This window comes from Pogona vitticeps, chromosome 4, assembly GCF_051106095.1.
Source record: "Pogona vitticeps strain Pit_001003342236 chromosome 4, PviZW2.1, whole genome shotgun sequence".
Classification (NCBI taxonomy): domain Eukaryota; kingdom Metazoa; phylum Chordata; class Lepidosauria; order Squamata; family Agamidae; genus Pogona; species Pogona vitticeps.
Genome location: NC_135786.1, coordinates 69,814,879 through 69,840,784, shown reverse-complemented (window position 1 = coordinate 69,840,784; position 25,906 = coordinate 69,814,879). Strand labels below are relative to the sequence as shown.

Here is a 25,906-nt window from a genome sequence, read left to right as displayed (position 1 = left end):
ATCTATAACCTCCACTTGGATAATGTCTGGATTTATTCCATATGAGTTGCTTTCAACACTCTGTGAAAAGAAACTGTGGCTGAAAACCTGTAAAATGGACCACTGCTCAAGTGTAGAAATTGAAGGTTTAGTACAGTTCATAAATGGTTCTGCTGATTTTAATTACATAGTTAATGCCAAGAGGTCTAAAGTACAGTTCAAATGTGCTCCATTTTTTCAATGCCACACAAAAATATTTATATTCTTATTGTTGCACAAAGGACTAGTGCAGAGTAGCACTTAAAATGTTGGAATGTGGCTTAAGAGGCCTCCATTCAAATCCACAGTTGGACATGAAATTCACTAGGTATCCTTGAGCTGGTCAGTGCTGCTCAGCCAGACATACCTTACAGGATTGTTGTGAGAGTAAACTGGGGGAGGCATGTATGCCGCCTTGACCTCAGTGAAGGAAAGATGGAATATAAATATCATTCATTCATTCATTCTTGAGAATACCCATGCTTCTGCCCTGAGTTTTGTCTGCAATGTGTAAGTTGCTTTGTTTGTTTGTTTTCTTTTTTTCAAAACTTCTCTCATATTGCTTGGTAAGAAGGAAACAATTTTTGATGTGTCTTGACTCTCAGTTAAGAAGGATAATGTTTTGTACAAATGGAACTGATTGTTAAAAAGAATTTAAAAAATCATTCACGCACACATTTACTTACCCCTTATTCCTTCGCACAGAAAGTTCTTCACTGAAGTAGTAAGATAAAGGGAAAAGGAAAACAAAAACAGTTATCTATTCCATTTCCATAATAAAAGACGTATTTATTGCAAATGTCACAATTTTTAAGATGATAAAATTTGGGAAGATATGGCAATGAATCATAGCAGGTAACTCCTTGGGGTTTGAATCTTGAGTTATCTAAAACACTTTGTATTCTCCCCTTCCTTCATGAATCTAGCTACCAAATAATGGGTGGAGCAATACAAAGGGGTACAATGAAAATATGCAATACTCTTATTGATTGTTATGCTTTTTCTTTCTTACCCTTCCTTTCTTTAACAGTGAATGGTGGCTACAGTCATTGTAATTTGATATCTGAGAAGAATGACATGGAGATGGCAAATAGCTTGGGGCCTGTTTGTAGACAGAACCTGCTCATCCACTCAGGAAACTCGCTTACCCGAGACCACCCATTGAGTAGTGAAAGATGCCTACATGTTAGTCAGCTGAATTTGTCTCGCTCAGATGCAAGGTATTGTTTCCAACTTTAATTATCTTATATGCCCCATCATTTCTGAAGTTGTCACAGCTTTAAAAACTTTCATCTTTTGAGACAACAGTTATGCACCACCCCATTTCCCCAGCTTCTGTTTATTGGAGATGGCAACCCATATCTCAAATGTATCCTACATTTCTCTTCAAATGTTGGCGGTCACAGGGGGAAGAAGCCCTTCTGCTTGAAGTTACATTCTAAAAAGAAAGGATCTCAACAGTTATTTGTCTAGCTCTGTAGTCGGTAGTCCTCCAGCTTCTATTAAAAAGCCTATAGTGAAGAACAGTACACCACCTTCTGAAATGCCTTCTACTCTTAAGCAGCAAATGCTATCAAAATGCTTCCTAAAATATAGTTTAAGTCCTCTAATTGGAACCTATTGGCTTGGATCCAACTATCCGGACCACCAGAAAACAAATTTGTTCCATCATGTGTATGGCAGACCTTCAGATATTTAAAAGATAGCCATCATATAGGATAAATCTACATGAGACACAAGAAATTACATTTAGAAGATAGCATGTTGCTTGTCTTGTGATATGATTCCCAATTGCCAAATAAAGCCTGTGTTTACCTTCTGAAGGTAAAACATAGTAAACTAATTTGCAGGGTATGGAAGGTGAGAAAAGCTTATGCCAGGAACAAGAGAGAGCTTGAAGCAGTCAAGGAAGGTTCATGTTTAGTTACATGCTATCTTTGACCCTTAACTAGCTTCTCCACTGTTGCTATCTCTGGTGGGGTTTTCTGTAGCCAAAGTCAGATACAGACCAGCTACTCACAGAGGCAGTATGTTAGTTGCGCTCTCTCTCTCTCTCTCTCTCTCTTACTTGTGTAACATCAGTATGCATGGATGATGGCTGTGTGATATACCAACAGGAGTCAACTATGTGCCTGAGGAAGTGGAGCTTACATTGAAATAAAACCATTAGTCCCAAAGCTGCCACAATGTTTTTGTCTTTTTTTATTGTACACAAAGGGGTGTTGGCTCTAAAAATGTGTGAATGAAACATTAATCTCTACAGTTTACTCAATTTATGTAGTACCTATTAGAGATGTGCATAGGGAAAATGTCCTTATTTATTTTGTTCCAGGTTCTTTTAGGGGATGCCTCATTTGTCTTCTTTCATTTTGTATTTTTCCCTCTCGTTTTACACAAAAAAAGAGAACCTCTTTCAGCTCATTCATATTTTGGTTCCCCGTTCACCCTTAATAATTACTCCAAAAAAGTTCCAAAAGATTCCTTAAAACCTTCCCCCAAAAAGGAAAGGAAAGGCAACAGGGGATCAATCTACCCCAAAAACAGGCAACAGTACATGTGAAAGAAAAACCATCACCAGACCTATCCAGCCAGTAGTTTATGTTGCCAAATTTAAAACAAAAGAGTTCAAGGGACATGGTAGCGCTGCGGGTTAAACTGCAGAAGCCTCTGTGCTGCAAGGTCAGAAGACCTGCAATCATAAGATCGAATCTATGTGATGGAATGAGCCTCCCCCTGTCGCCTATCCCAGCTCCTACCAACCTAGCGGTTCTAAAGCATGCAAAAATGCAAAATGTGAGTAGATAAATAGGTACCACCATGGTGGGAAGGTAACGGCGTTCTGTATCTGGCCACGTGACCACGGAAGATTGTCTTCGGACAAACACTGGCTCTATGGGTTGGAAACGGAGATGAGCACCACCCCTAGAGTTGGACATGACTGGACAAATTGTCAACGGGAACCTTTACCTTTACCTAGAGTTCAATGAAACCTACCCAGCATAACAGACCCTTGGGACCCGGGGTAGTCCAATAATGATAACACAAGACAGCAGCCAGCCGGCCAAGCACTGGTTGCTTGCCACACAAAGGCACCCACTCGTTAAAGCAACAGTACTTCCAACAGAAGCAAACAAAACAGTTCTAGAAGGTCCACCAAAATATACACTTTTAACAGAATAAATAAACAGTAAATTAACTCAAGTGACAATGTTACAAAACCCAATCAAACAAGGAAAGCCACCACCTACATACAGGGAAAAAATAGCAAAAGAAAAAACAAAGTGCCCTCCCCATCAAAAAAAGGGAGGAAAAAGGGGGGGGAAAGCAAGCAAGGGGAAAAAATATAACTCAAGCTCCCAATCAAAACTACTACAATATTAAGTGATTTCTCTTCCTCCTTTTCTTTTAATATAGCAGGTAGCTAAGGCAGGTCCTGGCAGGCACAAACAAAAATAATTCAGTAATGAATCTGACAAAAAGGGTTGGGGTAGAATTGCCCCTCTCCAAATCACAAGGAACAACTGGAGCAAGAGTGCTCCTCATTTAGCTCCTGACATTTTATAGATTTAAAATTCCCACTCTCTCTCTCTTGTAGATGCTCTGATTGGCTGGCTGCTGACAGACCTTGCAATGTTATTGGGTGAAAAATGTCACGGTGGATTTGACAGACAAAGGGTGAAAGGCACCAAAAGGTTAAGCAATACTGAGAACACAGACATGAAACTTTTGTGCACTACTCTTAAGTAAACATCTGTGTTTAATACTATCTAAGTCCCTGAAGCAGTATGAATTAAGTAAAAGCAAGCCACTTTCTTGTATTGGGTCTTTCAGTTAAACCCGGCAGATGAACTAGGTCTTCTGAAGGGATGAGAGAAATGGCTAGTGAGGTAGTAACACAGCTCAGTTATGAAGTACATCGATTACTATATGTGTAGCTTTAGCCTCTTGTTAAGAGTTTGGTACATGGTGGATTGAAAGAACCCAACATTGTCTGTACGGTGGGGTTTACAACCCTCTACCTTATTGCATTTAGAATGGTTTGACCTAAAGTATTAAAAGCCATGTGCTTCTGAGCTACAATGTGAGAACAAGGAGAAATGGCAAAATAATTCTTAAAGTACATTTCTTCTAGGATGACGTAAGTTGCTGACTGTCTTGTCAACATGGTGCCTGTGCCTTTGAAACAGACAACAAACAGAAACCTAAAGTGTAATTTCCTTTCAAATTCTGCAGGACTTTTATATGTAGAACAGCTTGCATATTTCAGTAGAAAAAGTACGTCATGTCATTGGCTTTTGCTTTTATGGCTTTAGCGGAATAATTGGGTAATTAGTCTGAGTACACATGCTTTACCTCTTGTTCTGTTAATGACTGATTCTGGTTTAGACCACTGTGCTTTTGTGATGGGAAAATGAAGAACTCATTGTGTAATTTATTTGTAAAATAATACTTTGTCCATGTTTTAAATTAAGTAGCCTTATAATCAGAGCTGAGTTGTTGAAGAAACTGGCTATGAATTGAAACTCGGGCGAAGTCCTATCTAATAATAGACACTTTAGCAAGGTCCATTCATTTTTGTAGTTCTATTCTAAGCAAGACTAATGTTGAATTTAATCTTACATTTGCTGACAAATCCACCAATTGAAATCCAACCCTGGGGAAGTGGACCTCCACTCTACCAACAAGGCTTGCTTGTTACCATCAAACTTGCTCGTCCTCTATTGCCCCTATGCAGCTTACTTTCTCTTTAGAAGCCCCCTGAACTCTCTGGAGTAGACTTTGAGGATGCAAGGGAGGTTGCAGGAGTGAGAAAGAATGGCCTCTTCAGTCTTCCGGTGACAGAAGCTGTTCCATTGGTGGGAAATCTTAACTGGAAAACTTGAAGGAAAAAAAAAGCTTTAAAATTGCAGCTTTTATCGGAGATATTTTGAATAATACCTGCTCTGTGTTTAGAATCATTTAATCTAAATTTCCATTGGCACAACATGAGGAAGGAAGGAGTCTTAACTCAGGCATATACATTTTTTTTTCGGTTTTTTATTTTATTCTATATGTTTGTTAACTCCATCTTGACCTTGTTATGAATCCACATGGTGCTTTCTGCTAACAAGCTGGTTTTATTCTGTCATTGAAGACAATTATGATGCAAAGATAATTAGGGTTGGAGCAAACAAAAGGAGGAAGAGAAGACCCTGCTTAGATCTTTTCAAGAGCTTTTTGAAAAATCCATAATGAGGAAATGACAGATGCCTGTATGCAGGCGATCATAATACTCCCTTACGAAATATGAACTCCTTACAACTTTGTCTCAGGAAAGATTCCCAGAACAACACAGGATTATATGCCACAGGACATGAGAGAGACGCTTTTGTTACATAAAGCAGCAGGTGACTGAGTTAATTCCATTTGTTCCTAAAGTCTGCTTTAAGATCTTCAGGTGTTTGCCATTTTCTCAGTAACTGGAAGAGCACTAGATATATATCTGTGTTTCTTCTAATGGTTTACCTGTTTGTGTTCTTGCTTGCTTTAAGCATCTCAGCTGTTCCAGAATTTTATTTTACTACATCTGTATCAATGAATATCCCTGTGCAGCTGGACCTAACGAGGGTCTGACCCTCAGGGCCAGACTGTCCACTCACATGTCCTGCTGTGGCACCAGTTCTGCTCATCCTTCCAATGGCACTTGGATCGCCTCTCTCATTTTCCGTTCAGCTGGCCACTCAGCAACCTTGTCGGGAGACTTGTCCTCCCACCCTCTGCCTGGATTGGCCAGCCCAGCAGGAAGAGAGCGGATCTCCAGGCAGTATTGGAAGGACAAGTGGGAGTGGTGCCGCAGCAGGATGTGTGAGTGGACGGTCCGGTCCCAGGGGCTGGACCATCGTTAGGTCCAGCTGCGTGGGGATTTTCGTATATGAATGGAAATATCCCCATCTCTAATTAAGAGATCTTCGCCATGGTCTCACACACTTTTGTAGTGTTTTAACCACAAAAAACCCATTTTCAACCCAAAAATTATGTCCGCACATCCTTGACTGATTATTATGCCCAAGCTCAGCCTTTTAAAAACATAGTGAGTCGATTAATGTCTATTATCCTCCAAATGCATTTCAAAGCCATCAAATGAGATATGTCTCTTAGTTATGCTATGTGCTGTTATATTGTGTTTGACTTATGGTAACCTTAGTTGGTATGTGAAATATTTAAGGAGTAGTTTTACCATTACTGCCTGCACTCCTGGCAAGTTTCTGTGGCTGACTCAGGTCTCCTGGGTCTTAGTCTATCACTCTGTTCAATACACCACACAGTCCAGTATTTTGTGGTGGTCTGTCCCCATTGACTTATGCCCTGAGTGAAGAATATTTGATGTCAGGAGACTATAACCAAATCTCTAAGATGTGTTGCTTTAAGAAGAGTCGGACCTCAGCACAGATCAGATCGTAGAGCAAGTGACTGTGCAAGACTTAACACAATTATATGAAAAGTTATTAGGACCATAGAATATTGGTTTGCATTATGTTTTACAAAAGCCTTCTACCTTTCCTCTGTGGAAGCTATGTTGATGAAGAAAATGTTTGGGTCACAGTCTCAGGGTGCAAAGGTGAAACTGGACATTTCATAAAAAAGATTTATAAGGGTAGCAGTATTTAAGGTTTTCCCCAATAGCATCCAAAGAGATAAATTTTGTTTCTTATTTTGTTTCTTCCAAATTCACTATACTTCTGACCAAGATTGTACAGCAGTTTGACATTAGATATTGTTAATACGCTAAAGGCAAAGCCAAAATTTCAGTACTACATCTTACTTGTAGTAGGTTGCTTTTGGGCGTAATTAGGATATATAGAAATTATTTTTTAGGCAAAAAAATCTGCTGACAAGTAAAATGTATTTGTTCGAGGGGGATTGGGACCATTTACTGTATTTTTAGTAGTATATTTCTTTAAGAAATATTCTTTAAGAAAGAAAAATTTAAACAACTTTGCCTATAGAGTTAGGTGTATGACCAACTACTTAATTTTGTTTAGAATGGTAGTACCTAGATGATAATAAGTTACATATAGCTGATTCTTAAGTTATGACTGCTGGATACTGGGGACATTTAATTGATCATGCTACCTTTATCCAATCATTTAGATCTGTTTCTTTGGGATGCTGTTTGAATCCTCATTAGAAATGTGATTTTTTTTTTTTAAATTAAGGAGCCTCTACTCCCATAAATTGGCAAGAACCCTCATGTCAAATTATGGTAGTAAAAACTCTTAAACTGGCAGGAGGTACTCTCTGCTGTTCCTGCACTATTTCTGTTGAGCAGGAAGAAAAATGACCCATGGCAGTATGTGAGTCACGAGGATTCCCTAGGACTTGCAAAAATAGGCAGAGGTCATAATGTGCAGCACACCTTTCTGTTCTTGAATACTTTCTCTATTTCAAAATTAAGCAATGCATTTTTCCACCACATAGAATAAGTAAATGCCTCATATATTCTTCTAAAAGGAAAATCTTCATAGTTTCTTACTATAATGCAGAATGATTATTGGCAGTTTTTCATGTGATCTATTATTAGGTATAGAAATCATATTTTTACTGGATTCAACCACAGAAACAATAGAAGAAGCATACCTGCAAAAGCTCTAAAGATAAAACACTTTAAAGTAGTAATGGGTTAATCTAGGAATTTTATTTTATTTTAAATATTGGAAGAAAATTAAGAGGCATTTTACTAGAAGAGTGAGTGAATCTAACTATTGATGCTTCTAATTTCCAATGGCTACAGCCATAAGATTTCAAAGAGAATGGTGTCACGAGGATGCAGGAAAAATGTGTGCAGAATAGAAGAACAGAATAGAAGAAGCATCCTAAACATAGCATGGACTTTTAAAAAAGTGTAAAATTTATTATTCTGAAAACTTTAATAAAGAGCAATGTGCACACACACACATAAATATATTCAGTTGGAAGTTGTTATTATTAACAACAACAACAACAACAACAATAGGGGAAATGGGGAAGTTAGCATCAAAGGAGAAATATTTCAGGGGGATTCTTTGTCACCACTACTGTTTAACATCTCACTAATCCCCATGTCAATCATTTTAAATAAAAGCTGGATTAGGCTACCATATTTCAGAACAAGCAGGAAAAATCAATCATCTGTTATACATGGATGACCTAAAACTATATGCAAAAAGTTCCATGGAGATAGAATCACTGCTAAACACAGTGCAAATATTTAGTGGAGATATCCAAATAAAATTTAGAATTGACAAATGTGCAGCTCTGTCTATACACCGTGGCAAGATCCAAAAACTAGATGGAGTAGAGTTAAAAATGGCAATATAAAATCACTCTCAAGTGATGAAATATAAATACCTTGGAATACTAGAAGCAGATAACATTGTGCACACAAACGTTAAAGAACTGACAGACAGGGAATATATCAAAGGACTGTGAAAAATCTAAAAATCTAAATTAAATGGTGGAAATACAATCAAAGCCATAAACACATGGGGAGTTCCAGTAATCAGCTACACAGCTGGAATAATAGATAGGACTCAAAATAATTAGAAAAACTGGATGGAAAAACATGGAAACTAATGAACATGCATCACACACTACATCACGAAATACTCCAAATACAGCAGGTAGCAGAGGAGGAAAAAAAGGCCTAAATGATTATATCAGTACAAACATAGAAAAATTACTTAAGGAAGTGAACACGGAGAATATTTGGAAAACAACAGGAACAAAGACTCAATGTAAGAAACAACAATTTGAAAATAAATTAAACAACTGGAAAAACAAAGCACTACAGTGGACCCTTGACTTACAGACGGCTTGACTTACAGACTTTTTGAGTTACAGACTTCTCTGGCCGCAAAATTTAGGTTTGACTTGCAGCCTAAGAATTGACTTACAGACCAGAAAAAAACCAAAATGGAACAAAAACGGCCTGTTACGGGATTAATCGGTTTTCAATGCACTGTAGGTCAATGGAGACTTGATTTACAGACTTTTTGACTTGAGAACCGCCTTCCAATACGGATTAAGTTCTCAAGTCAAGACCCCACTGTACATGGACAACACCTGAGTAATATTGATAGAAAGCATGATCATAATTCAACATGGGCATGGCTAAAACTGGGGACCCTTAGGAAAGAAACCAAAGGCTTGATTTTTGCTGCACAAGAACAAGCACTCCAAACCAATATGATGAAAGCTGAGACCCAAGGAATTAGTGCTAACAGCAAATGTTCTGCCAAGAAAAAGATGAAACTGTGTCACACCTCATCTGTGAATGTCCAAATATTGCACAAACAGATTACAACGTTAGACATGATAGAGTGGCAAAATTAGTGCACTGGGCATTATGCAAAAAATGTAACTTGCCAGCCTCCAAAAACCCATGGGAACATCATGCAGAGAGGTGTTAGAAAATGAGGAAGTCAAAATCTTGTGGGATTTCCAGTTCCAAACTGATAGACACCTTGAACATAATAGACCAGACATAGTAGTAACGAAGAGATGTCCAGATCATTGACATTGCAATTCTAGGGGATGCCAGAGTTGAAAATAAAGAATTGGAAAAACTAACAAAGTACAGAGACCTGGCAATCTAAACATCTCGCCTCTGGAAGAAACGCACTTCAGTGGTCCTCGTAGATATTGGGAGCAATATCAAGAAGTTTCACACAGTACTATAAACAATTGTAGATCTCAAAAATCTCACCATCAGAGCTACAAACCCCGGCAATATTAGGAACAGCATACATACTGTGCCGATATTAACAGACACTTAGGTTTTTGGTTAAAACTTGTATCTGTTATATAATACTAGTCAATGTTTTTATAATTTTGACTGTGCCTGGAGTTTTATTAAATAATAATAATAATAATAATAATAATAATAATAATAATAATAATAATAATAATAATAATAATAATAATAATAATAATAATAATAATAATAATAATAGAAGAAGAAGAAGAAGAAGAAGAAGAAGAAGAAGAAGAAGAATACAGTTATAAAAAACTTCAAAACATCTAAAAATAGACCCAAAGTTACTGATTCAAAATATTTGATGTGAAGTTATATTACTAGAAATCAATAACATACTATCCTATGGAAAAGGAAGTATCTGAGGAAATGGATTTGTTCACAAAAGCTCACATTAAAAAATAGCAGTTAGTTTTTAAGGTGCCACAAAGTTCTGTCTTTGGGTTTTGTTTTGTTTTTTAGCTTTTTATGGAAAAATCTTATTTAATCACATAGGCCTATCAATGGATTTTCCTCAGGGACCATGAAGGCCAAAAAGGTTTTTTTAAAAAAAGCATGAGCTTAAAATATTTACTTTCCAAAAAAACCATAAAGAGCAGAAAACAAACTTTAAGGGCTACAGGTTACCCACCCCGTAACATGAAGAAATGAGACAAATACTGTGAAAATGTGGGGTTGGAATTTGGAATTCATTGTAAATCCATGAGTTAAACTCTGCTGGTTGTTCCAAATGTGTGTCAGGAACAGACTTTATACCACATCATTCCTCATTTTACTGTTGTGCTCCATATTTTATAGGCAAGCTGTTAAGATGTGTTAATAAATGCGTATTTACTATTCCACCTGTAAAAACCAGGTGTGTTGGTTACTATCTGATGAAGTGTAAAGGATTAAAATATTATATGCAGTAAATTATGGCAAGTAATAAACATTATTTGAAATAGAATTTTTACAAGTCATCGTGGTAGAGATGAAAGGAGTATGACATTCCAGTGGAAAGAGAGCAAAGTTTCCATTGGGATTAAAAATTCTGAATCTATCTCTGATGGTTCTTAAGAATTAGTGTTGTAAACCTGCCATGGAAAGAAAGCTAAATGATGCTAAACCTGCATCCCAGACTAGAATGGTTTTATGGGAATGCAGCATTTTGTGGCTTCTTTTTAATATGACATTTTAGAATCACTGGGACACATTAAAAAGATGGCATGCAAGTAAAGTGAAAATGTATTTAGTATAAATATATCTGACCCCATTATTCTGATATTTAGTGTGTAACTTTTAGTATTTTAGAAAAATGTGCTGGACATACGTGGGGGAGATAGACTTAAATCATGGATTATAATTTTAGTCTGAGATTTTTTAATTTTATTTATATTCTCAAAATGTTCAGCCATGACAAAAATTCTGTCTGTTTTTCTGCCTTTCCAGCTGAAATATCCTTCCAAGCAATGCCTCAGAGGTCAAAGTAGAATAAGTATAATGAGTCTGAAATACCAAATCTGTTGCATTTTTAGTATTGGTAACTAAAAATGCAATAGATTCAGTTCCATTAATGTGTAAACCCATGTGGTAGAATTGCTTACCTGGAAATAATAAAGTAGCATGCATCATGCCTGACCTGCTGAGCATCATGTGCATGTAATATTTCAATGCAGAGTGTTGAATTGACCTTGTGCGCACAGAAGTTATGAATTTCTAGTATTAAACCATTATATCCACACGTACATGGGTACACTGGGTAAGATCTTGCTCTCATATCACGTCTGGTTCATACAGTCAGTGATCTGTATGAACTTCACTACAAAACTACAAGTATTGGTAGTATGTAAAACCATGTAAATCATGGTTTTCTTGTTATTGGTAAAATTATTTTGATAGAGTTATATAGGTACATTGCATTTTCCTCCCACATTTTCAGTTACCCCAATTTTCTCCTTAATGTATTTGAATATGTATTTCCTTGCTTCTTTTTCCCTCCAGTTTATGTCCAAAATACATTTCTTCTATAGTCTGGAAGCTATGTACCTGTTTGTTTGAGATGATACAATGTAATAGGAATGGTTCTTAGTCAATCCAGAAGTTTGAAGTTTGGCCCTCCATAGTCAGACCTAATTCTGAGCTATTTGTGTATATGGAGAAAGAATGTGAAAGGGTTAATAAAGATTCTTATGGTTATGTGAAATGCCTCAAGGTCATGCTAACCTGTTTCCCTGAAAATAAGACCTAACCTGAAAATAAGCCCTAGTATGATTTTTCAGGATGCTCGTAATATAAGCCCTACCCCCAAAATAAGGCCTAGTTAAGTGAAACTCCTCTCGCCACCATTGTGCAGCAACCACAAGATGACATGACTGTATTTGAATAAATGTAGATTGTTGTACATGAAAAAAAATTCCCTGAAAATAAGCCCTAATGGGTGTTTCGGAGCAAAAATTAATATAAGAACCTGTCTTATTTTCGGGAAAACACGGTGCAGTATTATAATTTCACAGTCCTATGTGCTTCTTTGGCATAACGGTCAATACTGTTTTGAGTTTCTGTAGTGTGAAAAGTCCCACTAGTATAGGAACATGGGATACCACCACTTCCACAAGATTTGCAGTTTTCCTCACAAGAAAACTTGTGCAAAGCCAAGATTTGTGTAAGCAACATTATTCTTCATCACTGTTGCTGTGCGGGCTTCCTGCTTAGGGAAAGCTCAATTGGATAATGTTCAATACGTTGACACTCAGTTTCCATGCCTATTCACAGATGTAGGAGAAGTGAAGAATTTACTTGAATCTATAGTAGAAGGTGTTAATTGTTCTCAGCACTCTAAGGACAATATTTTGGCACTGGCAAAGTGGCAGATTCCTTGTCATTAGTGCATTAGTTTCAGCGATGAGTGTTGTTCTTTCTTTCCACCCCTACGTTTCTACCATGTGAGGCTTTCAGCATTTTTTTTCCTTACTCAATTGGTAACTAAGTATTATCTCCCTGGACTGCATGGGGGTGCTTGTGTAACACCAAGATGATGGCATCTTCTTAAAAGACCTACTGTTTTTTAAAAAATATTTCTTTGCATCAGCATCATACAGAATTTTTCAGCATCACTTGTAGCCATCAGTGGAGCTGAGAAACTTGTGGAGGGTTTTCCAACTTTCGGAGTAGGTTTTGGAGTTCACAGGAGAGACTACTGCGGACGGGAGATTGCCTCGTGTCCTCTCCTGATTCTGCTAACAGAAGCTATTTTAGCAATACGTACTTAGATCCTGGCCTCAGTTTTTAAGTTTTATTTTTTCATTTACCTTTTTGTACTCTACAGAGTTTCCTTCATAATGATTGCAAAATATCACAAATGTGTTTTTAAAAGGTGTACATCTTTGTTTTCATGAAAATCATATCTGGTTTGTAACTCACTCACTGCTGTATTCCGGAAAACTGCTTTTGGGAGAAGAGGGCTTAAATCCCTTGAATCCAGATGAGTTTTGCAAGAACAGCAGAAGATTTCTGAATGTGTAATCTATTACGTAATTATTCATGTTGACTTCTGGCCATTCGTTGAAAAAAATTGGAAATCTATCCAAATTGGATAATCCATGAGGGAATAAGAATAATCTTAAAACTGCAGAGCTGCGAGGGACCCTATGGATAATCGAGACCAACCCCTGTCAAGGAGCCCCAAGGGGAATCAAACTCCAAACCTCTTTCTCCATAGACAGATACTTAAACCACTGGGCTGGATATGCATGTTTAGAAGCTGGTTTTGTTAGCCATCTTGTATTGAGGATTCTAGTTTTTCATCTTTGTGTTTGGAAAAGGAGATAATAGAATTCTGTCCTATAACTTATTTCATTTCCCCCCCAGATTTAAAAAAATGAAATGGAAGAAGCCTGACATGGTAGAATAGAAAATACTGTGTCAGCAGCTTTGAATAATTACATTTATAACTCTTTATCTCTATTAAAAAATAAAAATAAAAAAAAAACACAGACTTCCCAGCAATTAGAAATAGAGCATTTTGCTCTAAAGTCTTTCTTCCTGATGTGTTTGTTATTGCTATCTATGAGGTTTTGTTGCTTTTAAATGCAGGGATAATTTTTTAAAAATGTATTATCCTATTTGCAGCCTAAAATGATACAGAGGATTCTAGCATCTACTGTATTTTGACTACATGGCAAGACTGTAAAATAAATTACCTCTGTGTTTTAAATAGGTGTTCCATCAAGAAACATTTAGTGAGCCAATTTCTGTTATGACTGCAACTCCCAAAATTTCCCAGGCAGCATTACTTTAATTTGGACATTATTTGCATTTGCTCCTTGTGTTTTGGACTGTTGAGGCAACAAAGGTTTTCATTTGATGTGTTTATTGTTCCACTCATCCTAAATGCACATCTGTGTTTCTAAATGTTCTGTCTAGTGGGTCAAAGAAAAAAAAAAGGTTTGTATTGTCATGCTGTTATCCAATATAAAATAAATAAATAGCAGAGCCAAATAATTTGGAAGTATAGCCTTTCATGGGTTTTTGGACATGTGAAATAAACCAACTGAAGTCTTGATCTCATTGTTCATGATTGGAAAATAAATGTGGATGTAGATATTGTTTTGATCCTTTCTCCTTAATTTTTCTTTATTGATGAGACAGCTTGAAACCATTTTGAAAAGAGTGCTACTAGTAAACTACTCTGTATGAGTCAACTAATATCATACAAAATGTCATTGTTTTCCTTTCTCAGAGAGTTTTTATTTCTGTAGCTTTCAATTTTTCATTGAAAGACAAAGGGATGGTGTCCACCAAAAAAACTTTAAAATTATCCTTTGGTAAGGATCTTAATAAATATTACATCTTGCATTAAAATATGAAAATTCTTTGCCACTCAGCACTGTTAATGAAACTGTGTTACAGGCCTCCTTTTCAAGACTCCGCAGACTCTACCACTCCATGCATGAATGGAAGCCACACTACTCAACATATAAAGCAGGAGTGCCCAAGCAATTATAAGGGCCCATCTGAGGTTTCCACACACAGAGGAATTACTGAAGGAATGGAATTGAGAGGCTCAGGCAGCCTTCGCCCTGAAATAGACCTAATGAACAATGGCTTTACAAATTCACTTTCATCATACTTGTTCAATAATGAACATAGCTCCTCCCTGAGCTCAGTGTCACTCAGCAGCCCTCAGCATTCAAGCAGACACCAGGGAAACAACCTGAAGCGGAGGTGCATCTCCATGCTGCCGTCTTCTACTGATGGGATTGATATTACAGCCATCATCCGCACATCACAGACATCACTGGTTACCTGCATGAATGGACTACGAACTAATTCAACTGGCATTTCCTCTTCTCCCGGGGAGATTACTCTCCATAGTGCTCAGAAACCTGCTCATCTGCAGTCTTGCTCCCAAGCTGGGAACCACTGCCGCCTTCCTTCCCCCTCTGTATGTCTTGTTCCTGTGTCCTCTGAAGTTGTCCGAGGGGACTGCGACCATCTGCAAATGCAGCAAACAGGAAAAAATGCAGGTCTCTGTCATGTAATGAACAATGCTAGTGGTCCCCAGCAAGACATCTCATGCGGCAACCAAAAATTGAATTTTTTAAAACAAGAACCACTTGACGAATATTCTTCTGCCTCTGATCTTTTTCAGCATCACCAAGAGCTACCACCACCTTATCATTTACACCAGCAGCGAAGCCAAACTCAAGAGATACTCTCTCATTTACATGCCTCCATGTCTCCAAAGTCTCTTCAAATGAGCGAAGGTGACGAACAGGAGACCAGCCATGGCAGACAGGCCTGTCGGTGGATTGACTGTAGTGCTGCCTACGATCAGCAAGACGAACTGGTCCGGCACATAGAAAAAACACATATTGATCAACGGAAAGGAGAGGACTTCACTTGCTTCTGGACAGGTTGTGTCCGTCGGTATAAGCCTTTCAATGCTCGTTATAAACTGCTGATTCATATGAGGGTTCATTCTGGAGAAAAACCAAACAAGTGTATGGTAAGTATGGAATATATTTATTTCACTAGAAACACACTGAGGTCTTTGTACTTTTCACTCCTTAAAATTTTATTTTTCCAAAATATTTTCTTGTAACTTAGTCTGTGATTATTGCCAAGCTGAATTTGACAAGAAACCTACTTTAAATTATTTTTTCTTTCACAGTATCCATCTAATTGTATTGTTTTCCTGTAAGTTGGTGTTTGATGTTTCTAAGGAGAATTTGGGTGGATAAGGATGTGGGGAGGGAATTGAATAGAATAGTCTTATTTCTCAGAGGAAGTGTCTGAGTTATAAATGCTATGTCACTGAATAATATTTTTTTGCCCTCTGCAAAAGCTTAACTTTTAATACAATGGTTTATTTTTGAAATGGCCACTGAAACATTAATATGATGATCAAAGCAACCTAGCATTTGATGTAAAAGGGGAGGGGGATCATAGTGCCTCGGGTGACATTTTAAAGCAAGAAACATGAAGCATATTTAATGAAAATTCTTTTCATTCTGCCTTTTGAACAGTATTCCAACTGAGCATAAGTCTTTGAAATGCTAGATTGCAGAAGAGAATCCCAGTAATTATTAACGATTAAAATGGAGTGGTATAACTTTTAGAATAGATTTCATTTAATGTTAATAAGTAACAATGAAAAAAAAAATAAAAATAATCAGAAGCTTTTCTTTTTTGAGCCAGCAGATCTAAGCCAAATAGTAATGCCAAAGAGAGAACATTTTGGGAACAGCACTGTCTCTGTTCGCATTATCACTGTAATGTGGTCAATTAAAATAAAAGCTAATGACTTGCAGTTGGCTTTCCACATGCTGAAAGCGGCCATAATATGAAACCTTGAACAGAATAGATAACAACAAGGCAAGATTGGTCAGAGCTTCTAAACCCAGCTGTGAAATATGAAACTTTTGTTTGCAGCCCCAAAAGTATTACTTACAAAGGAATAACCACACCAACAGATTGGGTTGCCTCATCAAAACGTCAGCAGGAAGGAGTGCTTTGGAGATTTGGTGTTTCGTCACTAGCATGTAGTAGAGCTATGCTCTGAGGAGGGAGAGGAACTCCCACTATATATACTATGACTGAGCCTGTAAATGAAGAGTGTTGTCTCCAGACCCAAGTGTCTATTTAAATTTGACATACGGTAACTTAATAACAAGGAGGTTAGTGAACTATGCTTTTCCAAGTGCAATTATTACTGCTGTGAACACTAGGGTGAAAAATCATCGAAGTCTGAATCAGAGTTTAAAAATTTACTTCTGTAAAATTATCTGGCCCTGTTAATCATTACAGAATTTAGGAAACAATTTGTTGTCATTACTTGCAGCGTTGTTTAAGAAGCTAATTTGTTGTATTCCTTGTTCTGTTGCTTGTTACTTTCTAACTGCTTTTTGTAGTTTAAAAAAAGTCTTTGGATTGATAAGGTTGTGGCACGAAACCTGCAAATTTCTTGTCAAAATGCCCTTAAAAGGTAAAAGGAAAAAAAGTTACTTATTATAGGAATGAAGTAAACTCACCTCTACTCAGTACATTCCTTTTGAAATTTACCTTTGTTACAATTTTGTGATTGAAAAATGTTACAGGTAACTACAATATCTGTAATTCATTATTTCTGAGCTTTGATATGGGTTTGTTATCAAGAGATTATATCCCTCAGACATCACAATTCTATTTACTGTTTCTGACAAAGCCAGGTACACATCAATAGTTGTGTGAAGAATTAAATATTGGGTGGAATTCAGTGGAATAAGCTTGCTGTCAGGAACTTCCTCTGTAGAACAGAAAGGCTCCAGTGCAAGGAGGCCTGCATGAAAAGAGGGAGCATTTTTGTGCAAGTGGATGCTCACTAGTGTAATACTGGATTCAGGCCAGTACAAATTAAAAAAATGTTCTGTGTCTGCCTTCTCCTTTATTTAAGACATTTTCCCCCTGTTCATTCATTTATGTCTGTATATTTTATTTCTTTTAATTTGGACACTTTTCGTTAGATTTATTCCTAATATTTTAAAATACTAAGAAAATAATATTTTTTTTATTTGTGTGGTAGTTACGTGCCATCAAGTCACCTTTGACTTATGGCAACCCTATGAATGAGGAGTCTCCAGAATGGTCTGTCCTCAACAGCCCTGCTCAGCTCTTGCAAATTCAAGCCTGTGTCTTCCTTTAGGGAATCAATCCATCTCATACTTAGTCTTCCTCTTTTCCTGCTGGCTTCCACTTTTCCAAGCATTATTGTCTTTTCTGGCTTGATTTCATTTAGGACCCACTTGTTTGTCTCGCTGGCAGTCTAAGGTATTTACAAGGCTCTCCTCCACACTACACTTCAAACAAATCAATTTTTCCCCCTGTTAGCTTTCACACCATACATAGTGATCGGAAATATAAGAATGTGGATTATTTTTGTCTCCAGTGATACATCCTTACACTTGATTACCTTTTCTAATTCCTTCATTGCTGTCTTTATGAGTCTCAGACTTCTTCTGAGTTCTTGGCTACAGTCGCCATTTGGATTGATGACTGAATCAAGGTATACAAAATCTCTATTTCAGTTTCTTCATTGACAGCATTAAAGTTGTGTAATTTTTATGTAGTCATGATTTCTGTCTTAATGTTCTGCTGCTGTCTCATTTTAGCACTTTCACTTTCCCATAAAGTTATTTCAAGCCATTGCTGCTTTCTGCCAGCAAGTTGGTGTCATCTGCATATCTTAAATTACGGATGTTTCTTCCACCAGTTTTCACTCCTCCATCATCTGAATCTAGTCTGGCTATCCGTATGATGTGTTTTGCAATCACATTGAACAGTTAAGGGAATAAAATGCACCCTTGTCTGATATTTTTGCCTATAGGAATCCATTCTGTCTCTTCATATTCTGTCCTAACATTAGCTTCTTGTCCACAATAGAGCTTACGTATCAGGACAAACAAGTGCTAAGGCAAACCAATTTTTTTTTTCAAAACAACCCATAGTTTCTCATGATCCGCACAGTCAGCGGCTTTACTGTATTCTGTAAATCACAGACTGATCTTCTGAAATTTTTTGGTGTACTGTAGTCAGTGGATATTTCCAATGTGATCTTGAGTGCCTTTTCTGTTTTGGAGTCCAGCGTGATCATCAGGCATTTCTTGCTCCATATAAGGTAAAAGCCTTTTGTTGCAACACCTTGACCATCGCTTTGCTTGCATGGGAAATTAAAGCATTGGTCCAAAAGTTGCTGTACACCTTGGCATCTCATTGCTTTGAGATTGGAATGTATATTGACTGTTTTGAGTCTGTAGGCCATTGTTTTGTCTTCCATATTTGTTGATATTTTCTTATTAGGATTTTGATGGATTCAGTCTCTGGCTTTAAATCGTTCTATTGGTATTTTGTCTATCCATGGTGATTTACTTTTTTCCTAGTCTTTTCAGAGCAGCTTTCACTTCATTTTCATCTTCTGGAAGAGATCTCTGATTTTTTCCCCTTTCCTATTCTCTATTTCTTTGCTGGTTGTTGTAGTAGCTCTCTGTGTCTCTACTTGGCAGTTGTTGAACAGCTGCCTTTAAAGTTCTGACCCTATTTCTGACACCTTTTATTTTTGCTTCTCATCTGTCCTTTACAATTTTAAGTGTTTCTTCCATCATCCATCTAAGTTGTTCTTTTTCTTGTTTTTTTTAACTCCAGGAATTGTAGTACTTTTGCATTCCAGTTACCTGTAATTATAAGGATGTCATGTTTTGTGATCAATATCCTCTTGGATGTTTGTGTAAAAAGCTTTCAATTTTGTCTTCAGCATTGGTAGTTCGAGCATCAACTTGAATGATGATAATGCTAATGAGTTTTTCATGAGTTGGAGTGTTATTTATTGGTCATAACTTGCATTATAGCCCCTAACTGCCTGTGCTAAATGTTGCCTCAGTATTAGAGCCAGTCCATTTCTTCTGAGCTTGCCATTTCCAAAGTAGAACACTTTGTGATTGTCTGACTGAAAATATCCCAGTCCTAGTCCACTTTAGTTCACTGACACCATTTTATTTTATTGATATTTATTTATTATATCACTTATCCCAAACATCCCAAAATGCCATTAGTAAATGCCATTTATATATTCTTGATTAGAAATAAAATATAATAAAGTAATATATACACTCTCTTTTGTAAAGGATATTGTTCTCTAGAAACAGTCAGTGGAAATATTTAGAAGGTTGTTACCCTGTTTCCCTGAAAATAAGACCTAACCTGTAAATAAGCCCTAGTATGATTTTTCAGGATACTGGTAATATAAGCCCTACGCCAAAATAAGCCCCACCATTGTGCAGCAATGTGCAGCAACCAGAAGAAGATGACATGACTGTATTTGAATAAATGTAGATTGTTGTACAAAAAAAAGCATCCCTGAATGTGTTTTTTGGAGCAAAAATTAATATAATTAATTTGGGAAACATGGTACATTGGTGCCTCGGCTTACGAACATCCCGACATATGACAATTTTGAGTTATGACCAGCTCCAGCTTCTACTTGCGACTGGAGCTTCAAGTTACAACCAGAAAAAAGGCAGAGAAAAAAGGCAGGGAATTCAAATTGCTAACTGTTGGTGGCGAAGAGGCCGCTTCTTTGTAGCTCTTTCACCCCAGCAGTTAAGAGAGTGCAATCGGATGAGGCTTCGGGCTGCCTGGTAAGGTGCTGCTTTTTACTTTAAAAAAAAAAGGTTCTGGGTGGGTTCTGCAGTCTGATTTTGGGCTGGGTGGTGGGATTATGTTTCTGTGTTGTGATGGGTCTTCTGGGGTTTGTTGTTTTTTGGTTCCCCCCCAATTTCCGATGGGTCTTGCAGGTTTTTTTTGGGGGGGTTCCCATTCCCGATTGGTCTTGCACAGTTTGTTTGCTTTCTGCTTTGCTTTTTTTTTTTTTTTTGCTTTTCCGAAGTGTTTTGCATGGTTTGTTTGCTTTTCTTCGCCCCCTCCTTCGGCCAGAATGGATTAATCACATTTCCGATGGGTCTTGCAGTGTTGTTTTTTTTAATGGGTTTTTGGTGATTTTTTCTTCTGCCGGAATGGATTAATTGCATTTCAATGCATTCCTATGGGAAATTGGGCTTCGACTTACAACCATTTCGAGTTACGACCAGAGTTCCGGAACCAATTAGGTTGATAAGTCAAGGCATCACTGTAGTTGGAAAAATAATTAGAGTATATTACACCAGATAGCAGAGATAACTGCTGAGAAGAGGGGAAGAGCCATTAACTATCTAGAAACTCAAACCTCCAGTCTAGTTATGTCTCTAAAAAGATAAATTATTTTTGGACTCACTTGTTCAAAACCACAAAAATATATAGACTATTAAGCAGATTGAGATACATACTTCTTTAGATTTCCTCTTTAAAAAGAGTTGAAAGCAATTTATTTTCTTTCATTTCTTGCTGTCTGATTAAATTAGCTTCAAAATGAAAGAAGCCTTTAAATTTTTTTTTTTTTTACAACCCTGAAAGATGTTGTATAGACGTCTAGATTTACTCAGTGGCAAGAAATTCTGCCCACATTTTCTTTGAAGTGTCCATTTGACAGGTATTGTTTGGCACTTTTCTAATGTTACCTTCTTAGTCAGGCATTCCACACAAACTAGTTCTTGTAATTCAGGCTATGGAACACTATGAGATTACTGTCTTTATGTCATTGTTTTAATCTGTATTGAACAGTGAGTAATGTTGGAAGAATTTCAGTTTGTGAATTGGACTATAGAACCCTGTGAGTGGGGGAGGGGTTGGGCTGGACTGGTTTAGTAATACCGTAATCAGTTATCATTATCCCACCTCCACCAAGATATGTTGCCTCTTTCTCTTCTTGCTTCCACTATAATTCCAATGCACACTTCTGTTTTCTTTGACTTTGAGTAGATTTATAGTCAGTTCAGCAAATTATGTTGGCTAAATATGTATTGAACTTGTTCAAGTGAGACTGGCAATGAGTAGCTTCTGTCTCCATGCATAAAAGCCCCAATCCATGTAAAATTATTAATTTCTCATGACGGGCTTTGCTACTATATACTGTAATAGACAAAGGAATTTTGGAATTCAGGCTACTTGAGAACAGGAAATACATGAGACATTTTGATTGAAAAGTAAATGGTCCACTAAAATAGCAGTTAATCCTTTTATTATCTTTCCAACAGCAGTTTCCACAATATACTTTCATGAGGTAAGCTTTCCTTCAGTCCAACTGTAACACTCATCATTACAGCTGGTTTAAATTTAGGCAGGGTGCTCCCTTCTCAGCAACAGACAGTGGAAAAGCAAAATTCTATCTGTTGGAAAGGAATGACTGATATTGTGGGGTTTCTTCTTCTGTTTCAGTGCCAAAATTGGTATGAGTGTTGCTTCTATTTTCTGTTAAATATTTCTAATTAATTAATTCCTTCTCTACTTTGTATCTTTTCATTTGTGTGGGTTTTTGTTCTGTTTTCCTTCTTCTCTTGCTCTCTCTTTTTTCATTGGGCTGTGTAAGTAGTCTGAAGGAAACTACCTAATCTCTTTGCAATATCCTGTTATGTTTCATGCTTAACTTGTGTTATTTTAGTTTTATTAAATTTGCTGCTCATCTGCATTATGATCAAAAATATATCCAACAAAAATAATGATGCAATGCTGAACTTCTGAAGATTAATTTCATGCTTTTTTAGATTTGATGTCCCAGACAACTGGAATTTTGATTGTCTGAGAGCAAAAATTAACTGGCTTAAATGTTTTCAGTTAGAAAACAAAAACAAAAAGGGAGGATTTATTGTATTATCTTTTTGTCCCACCATCATTTTAAGTAATATTAAACAGTGATCCAAGTATTGAGTGATAATGTTTAAGCCTCTGTTTACAAATGTAAATGTATTATTTCAGTCAAGAAATAATGTTTCTGTACAAGCATGTTTGAGCTTTCTTCCCCGTCGGTATTAACTACCATAAGTACTGTATTGGACTATTCATCTTCCCTTAATGTTTCAGTGCTTTAAAAAAAAGTTATGAAAATGTCATATTTCACAGGGTTTCCTTATAATATTCAAAAGGTCTGTATTCTAAATCTAAGCAACTATTTGAAAATAATGGTGAGGTAAATAATATATCTTTGGGAGATGGAATTGAATTAATTTAAGAGGATATCCTTCTTAAAGAAAACCTCACCAAAGTAGATGGCAGAGCATAATGGATGAAGACCTCAGATTCCCTTTTCTGGAGTATAAAAATAAGAATCCTGTTGGTTTGTTTCCTATCTTGATGGACGACATTTAAAGGAAACAAAATCTTGTCATGGATGAATAGATGGCTTTTCTACAAAGTTGGCCCTCAGCACATTTTTTGATTATATTTTATTTTTTTAGCTTAATAGTTTTTGGTCTTTTACCTTTAAATATTTAGGGCTTCCGCTCTCTTACTACTACTGGTCATGCTAGGGACTTTAAAACATCTGGAAGGCCAGAATAAAAGCTACTTTTCTAGTTGAGGAGTAGAGTGCAAAAATTCTGTGATAATAGATATGATGATCCCCTAATGTTATCTGTGTCTCATAACACAGTGGTTAAATTGCAGTTCTGCAGTGAAAACTGGTCACAACCTGAGTTCGATCGCTGGTTCAGGTAGCTGGCTTGAGGTTTAACCCAGCCTTCCAGCCTTTTGAGGTCAGTAAATTGAGTACCCAATTCACTGGGCCAATGTGTAGCCTGCAGAATTAAATTTTAAAGCACTCAGAGAAAGCTTTAAGCACTATGGGGCAATATATAAGCAGCACACTTTGCTTTTTACTTTATTTTTTTATAAAGTCTGTTCTCCTTCCTGTTTATCTACTACCTGCAATTTTCTGTAATATCTTTCCCCTCTTGTCCCATAGGAATTACTCAGGACCTGTGGGAGCCAGTGTATGGGAGGAGGAAATGTTTAATTTCCCCAAAATTGTCTCAACTGATGACATCATCAGCCTTTCACTGCAGGACTCACACAAACAGGACTTCAGCTATTATTTATTTATTGTATTTACATCTAGTCTTTCTCCCCCAAATGGGCCCCAAGATGGCTTATAATGAAACTGAATTAAATAAATAAAATAAAAACATTAAACAGGTTCCTGATAAAAGATTGAAATGCACACCAGTGAAAAAAGGACAGTATTGACCTTATTAAAGGCTCCTTCTGAAGCCACTGAGGTTTGTTTGCTACAGGCTTGCCTGAGTGCAAACTTCTTTGCCCCCTTATCCCAGAATAACCACGTGACACCAGGCGAATCGGTTAAACATGGGCCAGACTTTATTGGAATCCATTTCTTTCTCATGAACATTGCCAATCATTTGGCAAAGGGGGGTCCTGCTGTAGTGTGGATTCAGATTTCCTTCTTGGGAAAGAGGCTGAGCTCAGGCCTCAGTTATTTCCCTCTTTATTACCATGGGATAACTATTGGCCTCCAATTTTCCCTGGACCCCCTTTCCCTCTCTCTGTGCCGTCTGTGGGTCCAGGTGCGTCCCCAGTGTCCTCCTTTTCGTACACATGTATCTGGCAACCCTAGTTGCACCTGCTGGTGTAATGCACTTGGTATAAATTTCATTAGCAAATTGCAGAAAGTTAGGAAGTTAATTAACATAAGCATTTGGTGCTGCGAGCAAAGTCACATGACTGCCCAGAACAGTAAATGCATATGCGAAGTTCTTAAACTATGCCAGTTCATAACTGAGAGGTTCCCTGATTGTGTTATGCTGGTGTTAATGCACAATAAGGACAGATAGGGCAGGGGAAATAGTGTCTAGAATCTTATATAATGATTTCAGTACCTGCTTTCTTAGGGGTAGCTCAATGCAAAATTATTTTCAATAGTATTTCATCCTACCAAGGTGTTTTACATTTTAAAATAAAGACATGTAAGTAATGGAACTATAACAATGGTGATGGAGATTATCTGATAATTAATTGATTGAACTCCTAGGTAATTTTCCTGATAATGTTGATGTGAAATGTTTTTAGTAATATACATTGTGAGATAGTAAATTTATTATTCCACAATACATTAGAATACACAGAGGAATGCGAAAGATCTGGATGTCCCGGACAACCCAGATAGAATGGTTGCTGACCTTGAGCCAGACATCCTGGAGAGTGAAGTTAAGTGGGCCATAGTAAGCATGCCTAACAACTAGGCTGGTGGAGGTGATGGCATTACAGCTGAACTATTTAAAATCTTAAAAGATGATGCTGTTATGGTGTTACATTCAATATGCCAGCAAGTTTGGAAAACTCAACAGTGTCCAGAGGACTGGAAAAGATCAGTCTACATCCCAAACCCAAAGAAGGGCAGTGCTAAAGAATGCTTCAACTACCGTACAATTGCACTCATTTCAAATGCTAGCAAGGTTATGCTCAAAATCCTCCAAGGTAGACTGCAGCAGTATGTGGACTGAGAACTCCCAGAAGTATAAGCTGGATTTCGAAGGGACAGAGGAGCTCGAGACCAAATTGCTAACATGCGCTGGATTATGGAGAAAGCCAGAAAAACATCTGCTTCATTGACTACGCAAAAGCCTTTGACTGTGTGGACCACAGCAAATTATGGCAAGTCCTTAAAAGAAATGGGAGTGCCTGACCACCTTATCTATCTCCTGAGAAACCTATACGTGGGACAGGAAGCAACAGTTAGAACTGAATATGGAACAAATGATTGGTTCAAAATTGGGAAAGGAGTACAACAAGGCTGTATATTGTCTCCCAGCTTATTTAACATATGCAGAATACATCATGGGGAAGGCTGGACAGGAGGAATCCCAAACCGGAATTAAGATTGCCGGAAGAAATATCAACAACCTCCGATATGCAGATGATATCACTCTGATGGCAGAAAGTGAGGAGGAATTAAAGATTCTCTTAATGAGGGTGAAAGAGGAGAGCGCAAAAACCGGTTTGAAGCTCAATATATTAAAAAAAAAACCAAGATCATGGCCACTGGTCGCCTCACCTCCTGGCAAATAGAAGGGGAAGATATGGAGGCAGTGACAGATTTTACTTTCTTGGGCTCCATGATCATTGCAGATGGTGACAGCAGCCACGAAATTAAAAGATGCCTGCTTCTTGGGAGTCGGACATGGCTAAACGATTGAACAACAACAACAACACATTAGTTGC

The 25,906-nt window shown here is 37.3% G+C and overlaps 1 protein-coding gene and 1 long non-coding RNA gene across 5 annotated transcripts in view; one reads left to right on the top strand and one right to left on the bottom strand.

The window, feature by feature from the left end:
• The window catches only part of GLIS1 (GLIS family zinc finger 1), a 240,837-nt gene that overhangs the window by 87,248 nt on the left and 127,683 nt on the right, over window positions 1–25,906 (top strand). For all 4 annotated transcript variants that reach the window (XM_072997638.2, XM_072997639.2, XM_072997640.2 and 1 more), the window contains 2 exons: window positions 1,049–1,238; window positions 14,678–15,776. In XM_072997638.2, the coding sequence (XP_072853739.2) occupies window positions 1,049–1,238; window positions 14,678–15,776 (1,289 nt within the window). The remainder of the gene's footprint in view (window positions 1–1,048; window positions 1,239–14,677; window positions 15,777–25,906) is intronic.
• Window positions 8,518–16,811, bottom strand: LOC144589055 (uncharacterized). The gene is made up of 3 exons (XR_013544932.1): window positions 16,722–16,811; window positions 15,500–15,750; window positions 8,518–15,263 (listed from the first exon to the last, which is right to left on the bottom strand). It is a non-coding gene; the product is annotated as an uncharacterized LOC144589055 (long non-coding RNA).